The sequence below is a fragment of the Dermacentor andersoni genome, chromosome 3 (genome assembly GCF_023375885.2).
Source record: "Dermacentor andersoni chromosome 3, qqDerAnde1_hic_scaffold, whole genome shotgun sequence".
In the NCBI taxonomy this organism is placed as follows: domain Eukaryota; kingdom Metazoa; phylum Arthropoda; class Arachnida; order Ixodida; family Ixodidae; genus Dermacentor; species Dermacentor andersoni.
This window is the reverse complement of record NC_092816.1, coordinates 32,022,276-32,042,096: the sequence shown is the minus strand read 5'-3', so window position 1 is coordinate 32,042,096 and position 19,821 is coordinate 32,022,276. Positions and strand designations below refer to the sequence as shown.

Sequence of the window (19,821 nt, the reverse complement as noted above, 5' to 3'; positions counted from 1 at the left end):
GTGATCCAGGGATTGTAGGCAGAACAGCTTTGCTTCAAAATACTGTAAAACAGTTAAAAAATACCCACGCTCTCACCAGACTACCCAAATAGCCAGTTGCTAGTTGGTTCTGTTATAACATTGTAACATAGAAGTACGACCACCTTTTTTAAAATAAGTCATATGTTTTATTCAAAACATGTACTACTGTTGCAACGAAAATTGTATTTTGTACATACATAAAAAATCTGACACCACTAGCAAGGTTTATAATGCCACAGTAGTACAGCCAAGCATATGGATGCCTCACCTGTCAACAAACATGATTAATATTGATGCATCGTCCTTGTAATCTTCTAGGGCCTTTTTGAGGAGCCTGACTTTGTAGCCACCTCCCATTCCTTTAGCCATGTCACCCCCAAGCCAATCTTCATGCATACCAAGAATCTGAAAGTTGGAATGTGTTAAATTCCATTCCTCATAAAAGTGTGGAGAAATAAGGGCACACTTATCATTGGGACAGGATGACACCTAAAAATGCAGATAGTATATTCTGGCTTATGCATAATTACCTGACCGCATAAATAACAAAGCATAAGCATATGGCCAACACACCAGTGAACAGGATGTATGGTGTGTTTAACAGATGTGGAAAATAAAATAGCGGGACAATATGATACTTACAGCACATACCGAGTTATTTGTTTTATAGACTATACAGAATTCTAAGTCACCTGTCACAGGTCGCACAGTTCTAATGCTTGAGCTGGATTACTCAAAAAGGCAGACATCACTTGCACATGAAATTGAATGCATAATCGGCTAATTAACAAATTTTCACAAATAATGTGTTCAACGAATTACCTTACAACACATGTTGCCAATTTACTAATAGTAGCTACTGGTTTACGAAGACAAAATACTAGTTTCGAGATGTGAATTCCTCAAGCGTGTGACCAAATACATTGACAGTCCAGCTACTTTTGTTCTTCAATGCATAAAATGGCAATATCTTAACGTAAGTGGAACAACAGGGCAGTTCTACCCCAAGTTTGACGAAGCATATCTTGATACCAGTGCCATCAGTGGCGTAGCTAGGTCGTCTGGCACCCGGGGCCCATAGGTCTTCTGTCAGTCCCCTCTAAGGGTGTAGCCGGCGGAAAGAGGGGTGTCTTCAGACGTATATGACACCCCCCCCCCCTCACTGGCCCCTTGCACCCGGGGCCCGCGGCACCCCGGCCCCCCCTGTTGCTACGCCACTGAGTGCCATCCTTACAATTCGTTCCAAGTGGACACCTATTCTGCTGCTATTGCAATGATGACAGCAACCGGATAGACTATGGTCCATAGTAATACAATGCCGTTGGCACAATTCTCCTTCTAGTCAATAAAAACGCCAGCCTGCAAGAATGGGAGGACAGCTACTTTTGTGCTTCAATGCCTAAAATGGCATTTTCTTAATGTAAGTGGAACAACAGGGCAGTTCTACCGCAAGTTTGACGGAGCATATCTTGAAACTGGTGCCGTCCTTACAATTCAGCCCAAGTGGACATGCCTTGCCAACTCACTACAAATTAATAATTCTAGTCACAAATTGCATAATGTGCTGTAAGGTGTTTTATTAAAACCTAATTAATTATTTTTGTTAATTAATTCATTATGCCTTTTGGTTTATTGCATAAGTAATGTCCCCCTCTTCAAGCAGTCACATTCAAGGATTGGGATTGTGCTATCTGCCACAAGCAATTTTTTTTTAAATTCTGCACAGTCTAAAATAAATACCTGCTATGTGTACCTTATTCCTATATAATGTTGCCCACATCTCACACCCTACATCATATGTCCATATGCTTAACCAACTGGCCTAACTAGACATGTTAATTCACTGTATTTCAATACAACGGCCATGCAAAGACGAATGATGTCAGCGCTGCATGACAGCAATTGACAGAAGGCAATGCAAGTGACTATTTCTTTTCGTCATTCTCTCTGTGCACGGATGACTCTAGCCTTACAGTTGCACCTTCGGTCTGTACAGGTTATGCTCTGGAAAATTTTCTCGCTTAAACAACAGCTAAAGGCAACCAAAATTGTCTGCATATTCTCACTTGGGACCGAGCGCTGCTGTTGCAACGATGACAACATCCAGATAGACTACGATCCATAGTAATGTAATACCGTCGGCACAATTCTCATTCTAGTCAATCAAAAAGCTAGCCTGCAAAAACAGGAAGACAGCTATGTATAAAGACTTTAACTGACTCCCGGATAACAAACTAGACTGGTTTCCAGTTTTGATATGACAGCGCCATGTATGAAACAGTCTTTAGTGCAAATAAATTTAACTGCAAATGTGAACTATGCGCTTAAAGCACTTCCTTGCCAATGTTTCAGATAATGAAGATTAACAACGAAGTGAACTGGTCAGGAATCTACATAACCATTTTGTTTGCCTATGACCTATTGGGCATTTGTTTCTCTGAATTCAGTTGAAAAATAATGTTATAGAGATACCTCTTAACAGCGTGCTGCTTTGACTTCCATGCCAATTATTTTTATTCCTCTCTGGCTGCCAAAAATTGAGAGTGCAATGTTGCTTGCATTGGTGCTACAGTAACATGCAAGCTGCCGCATACGAACAATTATGCTTACACATTTACTCATTAAACATGCACATCCTGTAGGCACACCATGGAGCACAGAGCTTGTTGCAAATTTCGCATCGCAGCTCTTCTTCTGCCAGAACAAGGAACATACATAAAGGTTTGCAAGGGTACAATATATACTACAAAAAATATTGACCATTTTCATGGAGCAGTTTGTTCTAGACAAATGAGATGGCACTTTCAGTGGCGCGCTGCACATCGCTTCAGTGACAGCACACGAATATGAAACCATTACCGCTTCCACCTTGCTTCTGTATGATCAGCTGTTGGAAATGCAACTGAGTTTTCACTAACGCACTGTGCTCCAATCAAGCCGGATTGAATCACGTGGATTGAAGACATGTGCAGTAGTTGGCTAGAAGAATACTGACTGGCATATTAAGGAATAGAATGAATCTGTGTAGCCAAGTTAGCGGACCGTTGCTGCAACTGATCGTACATGTTACCAGCACTTCGAGATGTACAGCTTTCTTCAAGGATACAGAAATTTGCTCATCCCCCAATGTTGTATCACTAACCTCCAAAGAAAGTGCTTCAGCCCCGGAACGTCGGCAAGAGTGAGTGCTGCTCGTTAAACAATGACAAAGGGAATAGCGCCGCATCCTGTCGTAGTACATTTCGCACACAATATATACACACCTGTACCCCAACTGGCACGGAATCTTAGACCCGCTCTATCACCAACATGTCAATAAGTGAACGAGCGCACACTTGAATATATGCGCACCATATGCGCGCAAGAAATGACGGACTACACCGATAGCGCATGAATGGTTGAAGCTAAATGTTTCGTAATGGTCCACAAGAGTACACGAGTTGGTAACGACATAATACATCTTTGCTACAAGGTATTACAGTGTACAATACGGCTACATTTCAAGCCTTGCGCACAGCAAGGACAAGTCTATCGGAACTGAGCACACCTGCGAGCAATCAGGCAGAAATAATCAGATAGTGACCGCACCAAGGAAATTTACCGAGTCAGAAATGTGACATGCTGCTGCTTCAAAGTATTTGCCAAATAAAGAACGGAGAGCAAAACCCACTAATCCTGATTCAATTCATGAGTGGAAAGTTTGGATAGCTTGGAATACATATTTAGCCTTGCTTTTAAAGCAAGCACCGTATATACTGCTTGTGCTTTTTGGACATAGCTTAATCAGCTTCCAAAGCGCTTTTGCATGTTCTCTGAACCTGTGGTCAAAGCTTCGTGTTGTCCACCCAGACACCGTCTACGATATTTTCCGAAACAGAGGTTTGCTAAGTCGCACCGGCGTCATACACACCCATTGCAAATGTGGAGGCAATGGAGGTAATTAAGGCGAGCAATGGACGCGTCACCACGTGATCAAACATTGCAGCGCCCCCGAGATCGCCGCGAAAAGGGTCAATATAAAAAGCAATAAAACGTGACATGGAAAGGTTAATGTGGTAAATGTGCAGTATACATTCTGTGTGTATACTGTAAGACCTGCAATTTCAGCCACTCAATGTTTATGTCAATGCGTGCTCTCAGTCAATCAAATACAGCCAATGGAGATTACCTTTGGTTGCAAGCCATAGATTTTTGCAGAGCGAGCAAAACGCTTAAAACCATCCGTTTCATCACTGGCGACTGTGAATATGACTAGCCGGTGAGTACCTGGAAAATAAAAGCAAGCGGGCAAACTGTTAGTTATAACGCGGCAAAGCCCTTCACCCGGTACGGTTAACGGAAAGTCAACTACTCACCAGGCTTGACTGATTCAGAATCATTTGCAACATAAACTGATTTGACATGCTCGTTGGCATCCACTGGAGGTTGGCAGGCAATGCCTTGGCTGCCACTGTCGGCCGCAACGTTGCAGAAACCTGGCATACATACACAAACGCGTAAGCGCCTCTAATTTCTTTTTTCTTCCCCTCTCGCACGTTTCACAATAAGAAGCCGCAAAAATGACACCAAGAGAAACGAAACTCACAAAACCGAAACCTAGCGCGTTTCCGTGGAGCGGCTGATCGCGCTTCTGTTTCGCCTCTTTGTCCGTTAATTTGTGTAAGATAAAAAGAAAGGATTCCCTAAATAAACATGACATCAGCGGGCTTCGACAAAAGAAAGCTCCGCAAAGTTGCAATCACTCGACGCACCCGGAGATGAACCCGGAACCACGGCTTATGCAAAATGAAAGATCGATACTCTTTAGACACAAAAGAAGCGGGTAAGTTACCAAATACCTTCAAAAGCTAGTGTAAAACCGGCCCTCCGGGGCACTGCAAAAGTTTACATTCAAAGTTCGCACGAAGTAACGAAGTAACGCAACTCCGTTAGCTACGTCCACGCAAAAATACTCCGTGCGCTCCTCTTTCAACTGCATCGTACCAACAGAAACGCCAGTAGCAATAAATACGCGCAGCTTATGTCCCTAAAATACTTCCAAGAAATCTTACTGATAACAAAAATTTGTAACTTCTTGACACCGCGTAGAATAAACAATCGCCTCCGCACGCTCCGCTCGTCCAAGCACCCAAGCATCACATTCGAGCGAGATGCGCTCAGTTAAGTGTGTTGAAGGCTTCGAACACGCGGCATAGTGATCGAGTAGCGACGCGGTTTCATTGCCAATCGATTCACGTACCTGCTTTGCCTTGAGAATCCTCATCGGCGACCGCGTGACGCGAGAAAGTTGCTATAAAGGCGATGACCACCAGCCGTAGCGCGGCCATTTTGAAACGGGGCAGGCAAGGCAGTGGTCCCTTCCCTTCTGCGCGGCGCGAACGAAGGCGGCGGCGCGCTCTCCTTCTCTCTCACCACGTCCTTTCTCTTCTCCAGACTCCAAACCCGCCACTCCCCTCCTCAGCTTCTTTTTGCTGCTCATTCAACTTTCGCTCGTGCCGTTGTCACAATTTATCTTTTTATTTTTCTTCGCGCCTTGTACGGCTTCGATTCGAGCCGCTCTCTCCCTTCAGAAGTCTCCATTTCCCCCTTGTCCCGTCGCTCACATCTTCCTAGACGGCCTCGCCGTCCCCGTCTCCGAGGCGTGTTGCAAGGGTGCGGCGCGGCGGCCCACACGGAGCTAGATCAGCGCCCAAGTTGGCATTGTGTCGTGGCGCATATGTTTGCGATCAGTGCACTCGGTGATGCTCACGCAATTCGCTCTCAAAAGTCACGTCTCCGTTCGAGGAGGCAAACACACGTGTAGTAATAATTTGGTATTTCTTTCCTTTTCTTTATATTTACTATTTATGTTAGTGCATGGGGCATTGCGCTGAGGAAACTCTGAGCGCATCTGAGTTAATTGACTGATGCCATATCAGAACGGAATATACATTCTTTTACACGGAAGCGCGGAATACCTCTGCTTGTGGTATCACTCGACCACGATCGAAAGATCGAGTTTGCTATTATTATTATTATCATTATTATTATTAGTAGCAGTAGTAGTAGTAGTAGTAGTAGTAGTAGTAGTAGTAGTAGTAGTAGTAGTAGTAGTAGTAAGAGTAGTATTAGTATTAGTTGTAGTAGTAGTAGTAGTAGTAGTAGTAGTAGTAGTAGTAGTAGTAGTAGTACGTTACTGTGTGCAAATGCCGGGACGCACAAACAACGCGAGCGAAAGAACAGTGCTTAGAAGTGACAGATGGGGAAGAAATCGTATGCATCTAATTTATGCAGCTTTCGCAACACCGACACCTCGCCAAGAAAAATTACAACAAATGTAGAGCAATACTAAAAAAAAAATGAAATTGAAAAATCCTAAATTGAACTATACACATTAGTCATGCAGTGAAGCTTATTTAGAATTACTTTACAATGAGTGGCCATTCATTATACACTATATATATGGGCAGTGAACGTAGATCACAAAATGAGAGCCACGTCAAGCAGCTTCAAGGCATGAGGATGAGTTCTCGAAAGGGACCGCAAGCTCCGCAACTTCGTGTCGGGGGTTACGTGACCCAGCGAGCTCTTTGAAACAAAAACCCAAAAGCAAGGTCGCGCGCTGCGAAAAAAAAAAAGAAAAGGATAGCATATCAGCCGCGAACGAACGAAAGTCAAACATCTCTCGTTGCACTTGGCAGCTCGCGAGCGGCGATGGGAAGTGCCGTATGCTGACGCGTGTAAGCCGCGTGCCATCCACGTCTCCGAACAGAAGCCGAAGGCCGAACCCGTTATGGAGCAGTGCGCGGCGGTTATTAAGTGCGCCAAGTGTGATTTATGTCATCCGCTTTGTCGCTTTTCTTCTAGACAATACAGGGCTGCCATTGCGCGAGTCGGAACATCGGTTGGAACCAACTGCCACGTGCCCACGTATGCCCAACACGTGACCTCGCGAACGCCAAATAAGCCAAAAATTATTGTAATTTGTGACAGCAAAGCAGCAGGAGGTATCAGCACCCTGCAGTATTTCTTTTGTTTTTTCTACACTCTTAAAAAAGTTTGAACCCTTTGGGGCTTATCTTGCCCCACAACGGCAATCGTCATCTGCCTTTCTTGCGTTCCCTTTCTTGAAATCTCTGCGCTCGCTACTTTCCTGTCGAATATGCTGTGTCACACTGATAACGCGCAAGCCGTTCGTGACTTGGAAGTACGGGGCTCGCAGCGTTAAAGAAAGGAAATGCAGGCAAGACAGATAACGATCATTGTTGCGTGACAAGATACAACCCAAAAGGTGTAATTAAACTTTTTTAAGAGTGAATTATGTGGGGAAAGATCACCAGGCTGAGCGTGTAGCTTTGACAAAATGCAATTTCTCTCTAAGGATGGGACACTGATGATACTCAAATATGGCCTCATATTTTAACCATCCATGAGACAAAATAAAAAAAAATTGCGTATATTCAGCTGCTTGCCAGGGTCGGTATATTATTTCCCCTACGCAGCGTAGCAGACCAGAGGCAAAGCTCCTCCGGCCGACCTCTCTGCCTTTCTCACACTCATATGTTATTTTTTTTCTCTCTCTCTCTCTCTCTCTTACCGAAGCGTGGCCAGGTAAAATGGTAAAATGAACAATTATCACGGTATGTCCTCACTTCTCAGAAATAAAGTATGTGAACGAACAATCCACAGCTGATCAGCGGGTGCCAAATCAAACATGCTGTGGTCTTCTTCTTGTCTTCAGTTTTGTGACACGCTAAGGCTACACAATAGAAGCCTGCCAGATGGTCAACTTCTTATTCTTCCACGTGTTGAGACAGGACAACTCAAATATGTCTCAGTGGCGACATTTTATATATACTTTACATTTCCTCAGGCTGTGGCTTGAAATGCTTGGCATAAGACCACACTTAGATAAAAAAACATTTTCCTTCAGATAGGGGATTGGGAAGCGTTTGGAACCACACGGGGGCCACCTTTTAATGTCGTATTCATCCCACATACTTTATGTCGACTGCAGGACGAAGGCCTCTACCAGCGATCTCCAATGAACCCTGTCCTGAGTGAACTCTACGTCATGGTACATCAGCTTTATCACGCATGGGGTAGCAACAGCGTGTAAAATAATATGTTATAATTACTTCGGAAATGTAATAAGAACATGTTTACTAAAGTCTCCAGAAAGAGTGGCGGAAATGTTAGAATGAATGATTTAGGTGGGTGTAACCCTCATCCCCAGTTTCTTCTATAGGGTTAAACGAGCCTGACTTGAGAAGCATTCGCGGACAAAACGTAAGGCCATGTGATTATGTAACAGCGAAGTCAAATGAATTCGGCGGTAGTGATACACGAGGTGAAGGAGTGGGTAAGGATATCATGCGACGAACATCAGCAAGCTTTAGTTATCTGCAACTGGCCGCCGAAACAACTTCAGGAATCAGAAACCCAGCTCTTTAGCATAATTATTCGTGAATCCTCCAGTATATAGCCCCAGAATCTGGGTGTTCCCAGACCAGCGCATCGGAAACGGAAACTTTCCGCCCTGTGTTCGCGGTCGAGGTTGTGGTATACGAGCCTCGGTGAATGCCTGCACCACAGTGCTGAGACGCACCACAGTGGTGGTGCGTCTCGATACCACCATGCTCGCCGTACCCTCCTTCCGTTTCTGAAAGATACGTACTTGGCTTTCCGTTTGTAGCTAATGTGTTTCTTTGTTTACGGCTTAGAAGACCTCGGACGTTTAAACTTCTTAACAATATTTTAATAGCGCGAGTGCAGTGAATTATTTATTTTTTCTGTTCCAGCTGCCGTACTTCTTTCTTTATTTGAACGTAATAGTTCTGTGGAAACCTGCATGGTGGAGAGATGAAATTGATTAAGGGAAAATGAGACATCCACCCAATCGTAGCAATTGCTACAAAGGAAACCCATACGAGTTTTTTCGAAAGAAAAGACCAGGACGAATTTTTTCTTCAACTGCGAGACTTTTCTTTTATAGAACGTACTGTATGGATTTCCTTTGTAGCAATTGCTATGATTGGGTGGATGTCTCATTTTCCCTTAATTAATTAATTCTTTATCACTGTTTTGCTTTAGTCTTCCAGATATGTCATCTTGTTTTTTTCTTTTCTCTTTCTTTCTCTTCTTCCTATCTTCTACATCTATGTTTCTTGCCCCTCCTTTGTGAAGAGTAGGCAGGCGTTGTGCCCCTTGGAGTGGCAGTTACCAGAATGCTCCCAGCTTTCTTTTTTACAGCGAATCTGTATATGGCAAGCCCATTCGTCCGTCCGTCTGTCGCCTGCACGCCGAAAACTCCTCCGGCGTAACCACATGAGCATGCGCGAAATCAAAAACGGAGAGAGAAAGGCGCGCGATTGGCTGCGCCAATAGTGACGTCGTTGCGCTCCGTTGCAGCCGCGCGCGCGCGCAGCCGTTTCCCTCCGGCTCCGGAGTGGTATAGAGCACGCGTCATACGTACTCCTAAGGCGCAGGCAGCTTTCGATCAGCAACGCCGGGAGCAGCACCGTGAACGAACTAGTCTACGCGGTGCTGATACTGCAGCCCGGACACAAGAACAGGCTCGTGCAGCCGAACGCAATCTGCAACTGAGTAACGAGGATCCGGCAGCCTGCCAAGCCGTCGTTTAATGAACCATCCGGATTCATCATCATCATCATCATCAGCCTAGTTACGCCCACTGCAGGGCAAAGGCCTCTCCCATACTTCTCCAACTACCCCGGTCATGTACTAATGGTGGCCATGTTGTCCCTGCAAACGTCTTAATGTCATCCGCCCACCTAACTTTCTGCCGCCCGCTACTACGCTTTCCTTCCCTTGGAATCCAGTCCGTAACCCCTAATGACCATCGGTTATCTTCCCTCCTCATTACATGTCTGGCCCATGCCCATTTCTTTTTTCTTGATTTCAACTAAGATGTCATTTACCCGCGTTTGTTCCCTCACCCAATCTGCTCTTTTCTTATCCCTTAACGTTACACCTATCATTCTTCTTTCCATGGCTCGTTGCGTCGTCCTCAATTTCAGCAGAACCCTTTTCGTAAGCCTCCAGGTTTCTGCCCCGTAGGTGAGTACTGGTAAGACACAGCTGTTATACACTTTCCTCTTGAGGGATAGTGGCAACCTGCTGTTCATGATTTGAGAATACCTGCCAAACGCACCCCAGCCCATTCTTATTCTTCTGGTTATTTCAGTCTCATGATCCGGATCCGTGGTCACTACCTGCCCTAAGTAGATGTATTCCCTTACCACTTGCAGTGCCTCGCTACCTATCGTAAACTGCTGTTCTCTTCCGAGACTGTTAAACATTACTTTAGTTTTCTGTAGATTAATTTTCAGACCCACCCTTCTGCTTTGCCTCTCCAGGTCAGTGAGCATGCATTGCAATTGGTCTCCTGAGTTACTAAGCAAAGCAATATCATCAGCGAATCGCAAGTTGCTAAGGTATTCTCCATCAACTTTTATCCCCAATTCTTCCCACTCCAGGTCTCTGAATACCTCCTGTAAACACGCTGTGAATAGCATTGGAGATATCATATCTCCCTGTCTGACGCCTTTCTTTATTGGGATTTTGTTGCTTTCTTTGTGGAGGATTACGGTGGCTGTGGAACCGCTATATATAGCTTCCAGTATCTTTACATATGGCTCATCTACACCCTGATTCCGTAGTGCCTCCATGACTGCTGAGGTTTCGACTGAATCAAATGCTTTTTCGTAATCAATGAAGGCTATATATAAGGGTTGGTTATATTCCGCACATTTCTCTATCACCTGATTGATAGTGTGAATATGGTCTATTGTTGAGTAGCCTTTACGGGATCCTGCCTGGTCCTTTGGTTGACAGAAGTCTAAGATATTCCTGATTCTATTTGCGATTACCTTAGTAAATACTTTGTAGGCAACGGACAGTAAGCTGATCGGTCTATAATTTTTCAAGTCTTTGGCGTCCCCTTTCTTATGGATTAGGATTATGTTAGCGTTCTTCCAAGATTCCGGTACGTTCGAGGTCATGAGGCATTGTGTATATAGGGCGGCCAACCTTTCTAGGACAGTGTTCCCACCATCCTTCAACAAATCTGCTGTTACCTGATCCTCCCCAGCTGCCTTCCCCCTTTGCATAGCTCCCAAGGCGTTCTTTACCTCTTCCGGTGTTACTTGTGGGATTTCAAGTTCCTCTAGACTATTCTCTCTCACCTTATCGTCGTGGGTGTTACTGGTACTGCATAAATCTCTATAAAGCTCTTCAGCCACTTGAACTATCTCATCCATATTAGTAACGATATTGCCGGCTTTGTCTCTTAACGCACACATCTGATTTTTGCCTATTCCTAGTTTCTTCTTTACTGCTTTTAGGCTTCCTCCGTTCCTGAGAGCCTGTTCAATTCTATCCATATTATATTTCCTTATGTCCGCTGTCTTACGCTTGTTGATTAACTTAGAAAGTTCTGCCAGTTCTATTCTAGCTGTAGGGTTAGAGGCTTTCATACATTGGCGTTTCTTGATCAGATCTTTCGTCTCCTGCGATAGCTTACTGGTTTCCTGTTTAACGGCGTTACCACCGACTTCTATTGCGCACTCCTTAATGATGCCCATAAGATTGTCGTTCATTGCTTCAACACTATGGTCCTCTTCCTGGGTTAAAGCCGAATACCTGTTCTGTAGCTTGATCCGGAATTCCTCTAGTTTCCCTCTTACCGCTAACTCATTGATTGGTTTCTTATGTACCAGTTTCTTCCGTTCCCTCCTCAAGTCAAGGCTAATTCGAGTTCTTACCATCCTATGGTCACTGCAGCGCACCTTGCCGAGCACATCTACATCTTGTATGATGCCAGGGTTCGCGCAGAGTATAAAGTCGATTTCATTTCTAGTCTCACCATTCGGGCTCCTCCATGTCCACTTTCGGCTAACCCGCTTGCGGAAAAAGGTATTCATTATCCGCATATTATTCTGTTCTGCAAACTCTACTAATAACTCTCCTCTGCTATTCCTAGAGCCTATGCCATATTCCCCCACTGACTTGTCTCCGGCCTGCTTCTTGCCTACCCTGGCATTGAAATCGCCCATCAGTATACTGTATTTTGTTTTGACTTTACCCATCGCCGATTCCACGTCTTCATAGAAGCTTTCGACTTCCTGGTCATCATGACTAGATGTAGGGGCGTAGACCTGTATAACCTTCATTTTGTACCTCTTATTAAGTTTCACAACAAGACATGCCACCCTCTCGTTAATGCTATAGAATCCCTGTATGTTACCAGCTATGTTCTTATTAATCAGGAATCCGACACCTAGTTCTCGTCTCTCTGCTAAGCCCCGGTAGCACAAGACGTGCCTGCTTTTTAGCACTGTATATGCTTCTTTTGGCCTCCTAACTTCACTGAGCCCTATTATATCCCATTTACTGCCCTCTAATTCCTCCAATAGCACTGCTAGACTCGCCTCACTAGATAACGTTCTAGCGTTAAACGTTGCCAGGTTCATATTCCAATGGCGGCCTGTCCGGAGCCAGGCATTCTTAGCACCCTCTGCAGCGTCGCAGGTCTGACCGCCGCCGTGGTCAGTTGCTTCGCAGCTGCTGGGGACTGAGGGCCGGGGTTTGATTGTTGTGTTCATATAGGAGGTTGTGGCCAAGTACTGCACCAGGGTGGCCAATCCTGCTCTGGTGAGAGAGTGCGTTACCGGTTCTGGTCACCGGGATCAGGCCGCACTCCAGGCCTGTTTGTGCAATTTTCTCAACACACGGTTGTTGTTTTTTTCTGGTATTTTCCGGTGGAGAATTCTGCGGTCCGGGATTTGAATCACGGTCCTCTTGCACGGGAGGCGGATACTGTACCGTCCCCGCACCCAGTGATAAACACCGAGGCCGCACGTTTCAGCTTCCCCGGTTAATCATCTGTACGGAGTGCCTGGGCGGGGATTTTTTTTCTCTCTCTTTTAGAGCGCATCTCTTAGGCTCCCGTTCCTGCGGCGAGCGTCGGCGTTGTCCCTCGTAACTGAGCGAACGAGCACAACAAAAGGTGAAAGGGAACGTGGAGCGCAGCGGGAGATGAAAGAAGAGAGCGCGAGGAGAAAAACGGAGGAGGAGGCTACATTGACAGCATGAGGCGGAAGGGAGTATGGCGAAAGGGTGAGAAGGAAAGCATAGAGCCGCACGAGTCTACGAGATGGCGCCATAGTATTTGTAATTTGTATGCGTGACGCGAATTCTGTAGATGCTTTCTGGAAGCCACGCGCGCATCAGCGATTAGACTAGAACCTTCAACGAGTCATGTATAAAAGCCGACGCACTTGATCTGCAGATCAAATTTTCGACAATCGCTGACTCTGCTCGCCGCTATCATTGCAGTTGAGTGTTACTTGTTTTGCAGCGCTTCGCTCAGTTTGCAACGTGCCGCACAAGACACATTGTCCGCGCCAGCCAATTTATCACGAAATGAAAATACCTGTAGAGCTGCGCTCAAATTTCGCATTAAGGATCGAGTATCGCAACCTTCGGTGAATTTTTTTAGGGATAACAACAACAACAATAATTATAATTGTGTCAGGAATAGAGACCTGTAGATGGGTGTCAGTATATCCGACGTCCTGCATAGTGCCAGTGACCAAGCTCTTTGACAAGCGTACATTAAAAATGTGAAGTTATATAAAGTTAATTTTACTAATGTGGGGTTTTACGTGCCAAAACCATTTTCTGATTATGAGGCACGCCGTAGTGGGGGCCTCCGGAAATTTGGACCCCCTGGGGTTCTTTAACGTGCACCTAAATCTAAGTACACGGGTGTTTTCGCATTTCGCCCCCTTCGAAATGCGGCCGCCGTGGCCGGGATTCGATCCCGCGACCTCGTGCTTAGCTGCCCAACACCATAGCCACTAAGCAACCACGGCGGGTTTATATAAAGTTAAGCTGGGTCGGTAAACTACACATCTGAAATACCTAAAAGTTCACTCTCGCCATGAACTAGGTTTGGCAAGAGTGTGACGACGCAGGAAAGACGCGTGGTGACGCCTTGAATCATGAAGCTACCTGTGATTTAACAGATTTTAACAGCGCTTGGACTCAGGACTACAGTGGCCAGGGCTCAATTGTTTGACGATAAGCAAGGTGTGCCACGCATTCTACAGGAGTCAAAGACGCGACCGACTTATCAATCAAGCCCTACGAATTCTTATGTCACATAATACGCCCCCCCCCCCCCCCCCCCCAAAAAAAAAACTGCACTGAAATTCGTGACATCACACCAATGTACCGGCGCTCCGGTTCGCGCTTGAAGTTCAAAAGGGGGAACGCATACCCTCATTTTCTTCGCCCTATCAGTCAACGGCTTCACGTCCAACAAATACTGACCGAGCCTCGAATAAACAGTTTCGATAACTAGATTGGTCTTGTGCTGCTCTTACTAGTGTCCCTTTAAGTTCGAGGTGACGGTCACACGAAGATATATAGGGCACCCACCCATGTTACCGTACCCGTTAACCCGCTCTACGAGGCATAACATTGACCCGCGGGCTTTGGCGGCTGCCCACTGGGCCCCAACCTTGCGTCCGCTTAAGCCTGTTAGCGCGCGCGCGCGAGGTGTGTCGCGCGCGCCGCTCGTGTCTGAGTCGATCCGTCGCCAAGGCCTCGACCAGATTGATGCATGTCGCACCAGGAGGGGGAAGCCCTGCGGCTCGGGGCTGCTTTGTCCTTAATTGCATTACATTCGAAGGATACGCGTCCCGCGGTCGACCCGCCGAAGCGCGTCGGACCACGCAACGCTGAGCACAATTCAACGGCTTCTCGCCGCCCCCCTCTACGAACACGGGGCCAAAAGAGGGGCGCGCCCAGCGGCCCTCGTCACACGCGCACGGACACGTGGTGAAAGCGCGTCGCACCTGACTGACTTGCCTCCGTTGCACAGGTGTCGTGTGCGCGTCTCCAGCTCGGGTGGCTTTGTTCGTTAGGTACAGCGAGTTTACGGCGTGTTGTCGCCGACTGGCCCCGGCGGCGTACGTTGCTCGTCCCGCGTGTCTTGTTTCTTGCCAGAACTGCATACAGTGCGTGCATGTGAACCGCCGCATCTCCGTTGTCGTGCAACGAGCCACTGAACGGGCACCGATACGTGGGTGGTCGAGAAAGAGTGCGTGTTCTGTGCGTTAGGAGTGGGAGGCGACGAGCGTCAATCATGGTAAGTGTAAGCCTGTCATTGTGTCGACTGTTTTCGCGAAGGTGGAGGAAAGAATAAGTGCAAATGTGAGGGAGGCTATAGCCCGTTACTTGGAGCCACCGGCGTATGGACTGCGATGAGGGAATTTCATCTTTATTATTTTTCTTTCCCCGCTTGCATTGTCATTGTGTATTTGCAGCACTTGCACGAAAAGAAAAAAAAGTTGGCATCCAGTTGCAACTATACAGCACGATGCTAAAAAGGAACCGCCCCTACCACCATCCCACATGCACACGCACTGGTACCGAAGAAAGATTCGCAGCTGAAGGGTGAAAAAAAAAAAAAACTTGTCTTGGCTATAGCTATTCCGGAGACTGAACCAGATTCCAATACCTTCCCGAGAGCCAGTAGCTCTACCATTTGCCAGCGAGCTAGACACGAGGTTAACGAAGGGCATGAGGAGGACGAATCAATTAATAACTCGATGCGCAGAAATGGTGATTGTACTAATCTCAAATTTCCTTTGCGGAACCGTGCTATACCTTTAGCTGGGTATCAAGCCGAACTTCGCTTTCATGGACCTTCCTCAAAGCCTTACAGATTTCAGCGGGACTCGTTTGGTGTGTGTCTATAGAGTGGAAAATGGACATTACGGAGGGGGGCATGCATGGTCGTGGCCATATTGTTCGGGCCAACTCTCGAACGCGACCCTACAGATCACGAGTTAATGATAAACAGGCGTTTGCAAGCACTTACATGACTTGCGTGGTGAGCGCGCTGAACACTATTCTTCGGAAAGATTGTAATCTTCGGAAAGCACAAAGGAAATGGTACAAAACTTCTCATGATTCAGTATTGGCTCACAAATGAACGAGGTTTTCATGGTCACCCTTTGTTGACATTTACTTAATGATGAGCCATCAAACCCGCTGGCCCGGATAAATTCTATTCGTCAGAACAAGAAAAAATATGGTAAAAAAGATCGAATGTTATTTAATTCATCATCAAAAGAATTGCCCAGAACACGAATAGCAAACCTGTGAATGGGCAACAAATGTATCTACTTCAAAGATTGCGCTGCGAAATTGCGTTCATACAATTCCAGTTTGTCTAATGAAAGTATTATATTGCTCGCTATTTCATTCACGACTTTCGTATTGTTTGTTTGTACGGGATACTTATTCACAGAATGAGTAACAGCGCTTTGCCGCATTGCGAAAAAGAGTCCATAGGTTATTCCAAGAATTATCAAGGTACGCTACAAGGTTTCAGAAAGTATAACTTGTTTTTTAAACACACAATGCTCAAGGCGAGGCAGACAGGTTAATGCAGCGTATTGACACCCGTATTTGTGTGTCCTTTTCTCGAGGACTACATTGCACCCGCTAACTTTCGCTGTCGTTCGGCGCAAGACGCGCCTGCGTGATTTGCATCTTGCTCGAGTGTAGTCGATGGTTCTGTCCGTTGGCTGTTGTCGCCGCACCTTGTTCAGTCTGATCGTATGCACAACGCAAATCATGTAGTAGTTTCTGGAAGGCACGTGGACACCAGGCGGTTACTCTGAAATTTTCCACGCGTCATGCGCAAAAGCCGCGACGCCCTTGACCCGGCCGCGGATCAGATTTTCGACGATCGCCGACTGCGCTCGCCGCTATCGTTGCATGTGCTTGACTGTTGCTTGTTCTTCTGGCCACAGGTTCGCCTAACAAAAAAAAAAAAGTTAGTTTCGCTATTCAGAGTTTTGCTACTGCGTTCTTCATCGTCACTACAGCGTGACAATATACAGGGTGATAATATTTTAAGCTTTACGAAAATTTTAAATATCACCTGTGGCAAATAGCATAGTTCTTGTCCTTAAGCATGGGTTGTTCGAGGAGGCGGACATTAGTAGCACGAGAAATCGAAACGCATATTCAACTAATTGAGTTCTTAATTAATTGCGGCACATATTGCAATTTACGAATTGTAGCCGGTGAGCTTGCAAGACGTATCCACTTGAAATGAATTACCCCCCGTGGTTGCTCAGTAGCTATGGTGTTGGGCTGCTGAGCACGAGGTCGCGAGATCGAATCCCGGCCACAGTGGCCGCATTTCGATGGGGGCGAAATGCGAAAACACCCGTGTACTTAGATTTAGGTGCGCGTTAAAGAACCCCAGGTGGTCGAAATTTCCGGAGTCTTCCACTACGGCGTGCCTCATAATGAGAAAGTGGTTTTGGCACGTAAAACCCCATAATGTAATTTAAAAATTTTGAAATGAATTTGCAGAATGACACCAGCTTCGAGACATTATTTCCGAAAGCGTGGAACAAAATACATGGGCGTTCCGGTTATTTTTGTGCTGCAATGCATAAAAGATAATTTTGTTAAAATAAAGTGTGCGGAAGAGCAGTGCATTTTTACGGCGAGCTCGATGACGTATATTTTAAACTGGCGTCATTCTGGAAATCCATTATTGCAAACTAACCGGTTACGATTCGTAAATCACAATATGTGCCGTAATGTAGATAATTAAAGATTGTTAGTGATTTTTTAATTAGTTGAATATGTGTTTCGATGTGTCGCGCGAGTAATGTCCGCGTCTCTGAATAATCCAGCTCAAGGACCAGAATTATGTTATCTGCAACAGTCTAGATTTAAAAAATTGCATAAAACTTAAAAATGACCACTTTGTATACATTAACGAACAAACTCTACACGCTAAAATCATCTGAATGGAAAGCTTTGTTAGTGTCTGCCCATAGAAATTGCGACAATTCCAAAAACAAGTACACCTTATGGCTAAGCAGCATCTAAATTGTCAAATTCCTAATTTGTTAAATCACTTAAACCTACATGACTACATTAATTTACCCAAACAATCTTAAGAATGCACCTGATGCAGCAAGAAGCATAATGTATACGGTGTTTACTTAGCAGCTAATATATGGCATGTGTATAATTACTTGGATTATATAGTTTTGACTGCTGCAATCTTTTGGTATATTGTGTTTCACATTGGCTAAGTCTGAAATGGTATAATGCGTGACTTCTCCACATATAACGTTGTTAATCTGCTCATTTGATTTTAGCAATTGCTTCCTTCAGAATTTTTGTGAATATGATACGTTATTTTGTATATACAGCGTAATGTTTTCTCTCACGTTGCACTACTTAATTCTGTGACTTCGACGTGATGTATTGTGTGTTCATAATTACGGTTATAGCTCGACGCCAGCAGGAGCAGGTGCATTGGTAGGGCCTATCAGCGTCTTACTCTTGCTCCCGTTTCTGTAATACAAACAAATAAACTTCAGAGGTATCAAAAAATATATCGCCCACCAGTTTCGCAGTCTCTCAAGCACCTTCCGCCGCCCTTGTTGAAATATTTATTGATTTTTGTTTAGTCTATTTCGTCAGATCATGCTTTTCTAGTAATTTCGCATCATTGTTTTCTTACCATTTCTCAGTATATGTAGAATCCCGTTGATACGTCTTTTCAAGGGCCTGCAGAAAAACAACGTACGAGACGGGAAAACGTAACAGCCAGAAAACCACCAAAATGAACAAAGGCAGTGTATCTCTTTATTTGTAGATTGTACATTTCGTGATAGTTGGCCTTCAGTTGCGAAGAAAAAGCACCGATCGACGTTATCAGCGAGTTTAGGGCCGTTGCAATGAATGAATTAAGATCACGTGATTGCGGCTTTTCTGTAATCACGGCTATGATGTTAATCTCGTGCATTGGGTCGCCGTTTGGGGGCAGCTGCCCCGATACCTGATGGCCCTATGGCTTTGAAGCTTGCGCGCTGTACACGAGCGCCGTTCATCAATCAGATAAAACGTTTGTGCGATTGAAATGTATCATATCGCAGCATGATATCAATCACAGTAATTTGTTGGCAATAATTTATTCGTATCTCTAACGATATGTTTGCTATATATCAATTTCCCGGCACCTTCTGTTCGTACGAACCGTTCTGGTGTCGAATTTCTGAGTATACAGGTACACATGGTGGCGGTGATGACAAGGAGTGAAATTCGTGTTGTAAACGTCGCTTTCCACCCATCGTTCCAAGAGTAACTGTGTAACATAAAATGTGTAGCTGCAATCTTTATTTCCTGTTATATGTTATATTCCTAAGTCCTAATGTTTCCTAGTGTTATATTTCTAAGTCAATGTAGCCGACCAGTCAATTGGCCTGTTCGAATTCGATGACCAACTTGGATAAAGATTTAATTGAGACCAAGCCTTACTTTGTGCCTGCGCTCGTGTTACCATTTTCGCCTTCCTTTTGAATGGGAACGGGATATTGCAGAAACAAATACTTTTCGGGTGGAAGTGGCGTGCACGTAGAAACGACAGAACGGATTCACGCTTCTGGCGTCAAGGAGACGAAGGAAAACATTTCGTTTTTAAAGCGACAGCTTTCCTGCGGAACCTTCCCTGGTTTTCGTGGGTGGGCTATCTGGCCTCGGAGCACCACGTCCCGAATTTGCAGATGGTGTGAGAAATGACTCCACCAAAACCGTCCCTACAGGACGCTTTAGTCCTGTAGCGTACCTAAGCCACTTAGCATACACAAAAGCTCTAACTCTTCGGATTGTATTACCTGCCGTGGTTGCTTAGTGGCTATGGTGTTGGCCTGCTAAGAACAAGGTCGCTGGATCGAATCCCGGCCACGG

General features: G+C 45.4%; 2 protein-coding genes across 5 annotated transcripts in view; one reads left to right on the top strand and one right to left on the bottom strand.

Annotated features, from left to right (window-relative positions):
* The window catches only part of Plod (procollagen lysyl hydroxylase), a 175,936-nt gene extending 170,563 nt beyond the window's left edge, over window positions 1-5,373 (bottom strand). For both annotated transcript variants that reach the window (XM_050169644.3, XM_050169645.3), the window contains exons 1-4: window positions 5,261-5,373; window positions 4,377-4,496; window positions 4,190-4,287; window positions 290-426 (exon numbers count right to left, since the gene is read on the bottom strand). In XM_050169644.3, the coding sequence (XP_050025601.2) occupies window positions 290-426; window positions 4,190-4,287; window positions 4,377-4,496; window positions 5,261-5,348 (443 nt within the window). In that variant the 5' untranslated portion in view covers window positions 5,349-5,373. The remainder of the gene's footprint in view (window positions 1-289; window positions 427-4,189; window positions 4,288-4,376; window positions 4,497-5,260) is intronic.
* An 8,899-nt stretch (window positions 5,374-14,272) lies between these two features.
* The window catches only part of LOC126520866 (guanine nucleotide-binding protein subunit beta-2-like), a 40,538-nt gene continuing 34,989 nt past the window's right edge, over window positions 14,273-19,821 (top strand). The window contains exon 1 of one of the 3 annotated variants that reach the window (XM_055064929.2): window positions 14,273-15,178. In XM_055064929.2, coding sequence (XP_054920904.2) covers window positions 15,176-15,178 — 3 coding nt within the window. In that variant the 5' untranslated portion in view covers window positions 14,273-15,175. The remainder of the gene's footprint in view (window positions 15,179-19,821) is intronic. The other 2 variants (XR_008609908.2, XM_050169666.3) reach the window with 2 other exon arrangements.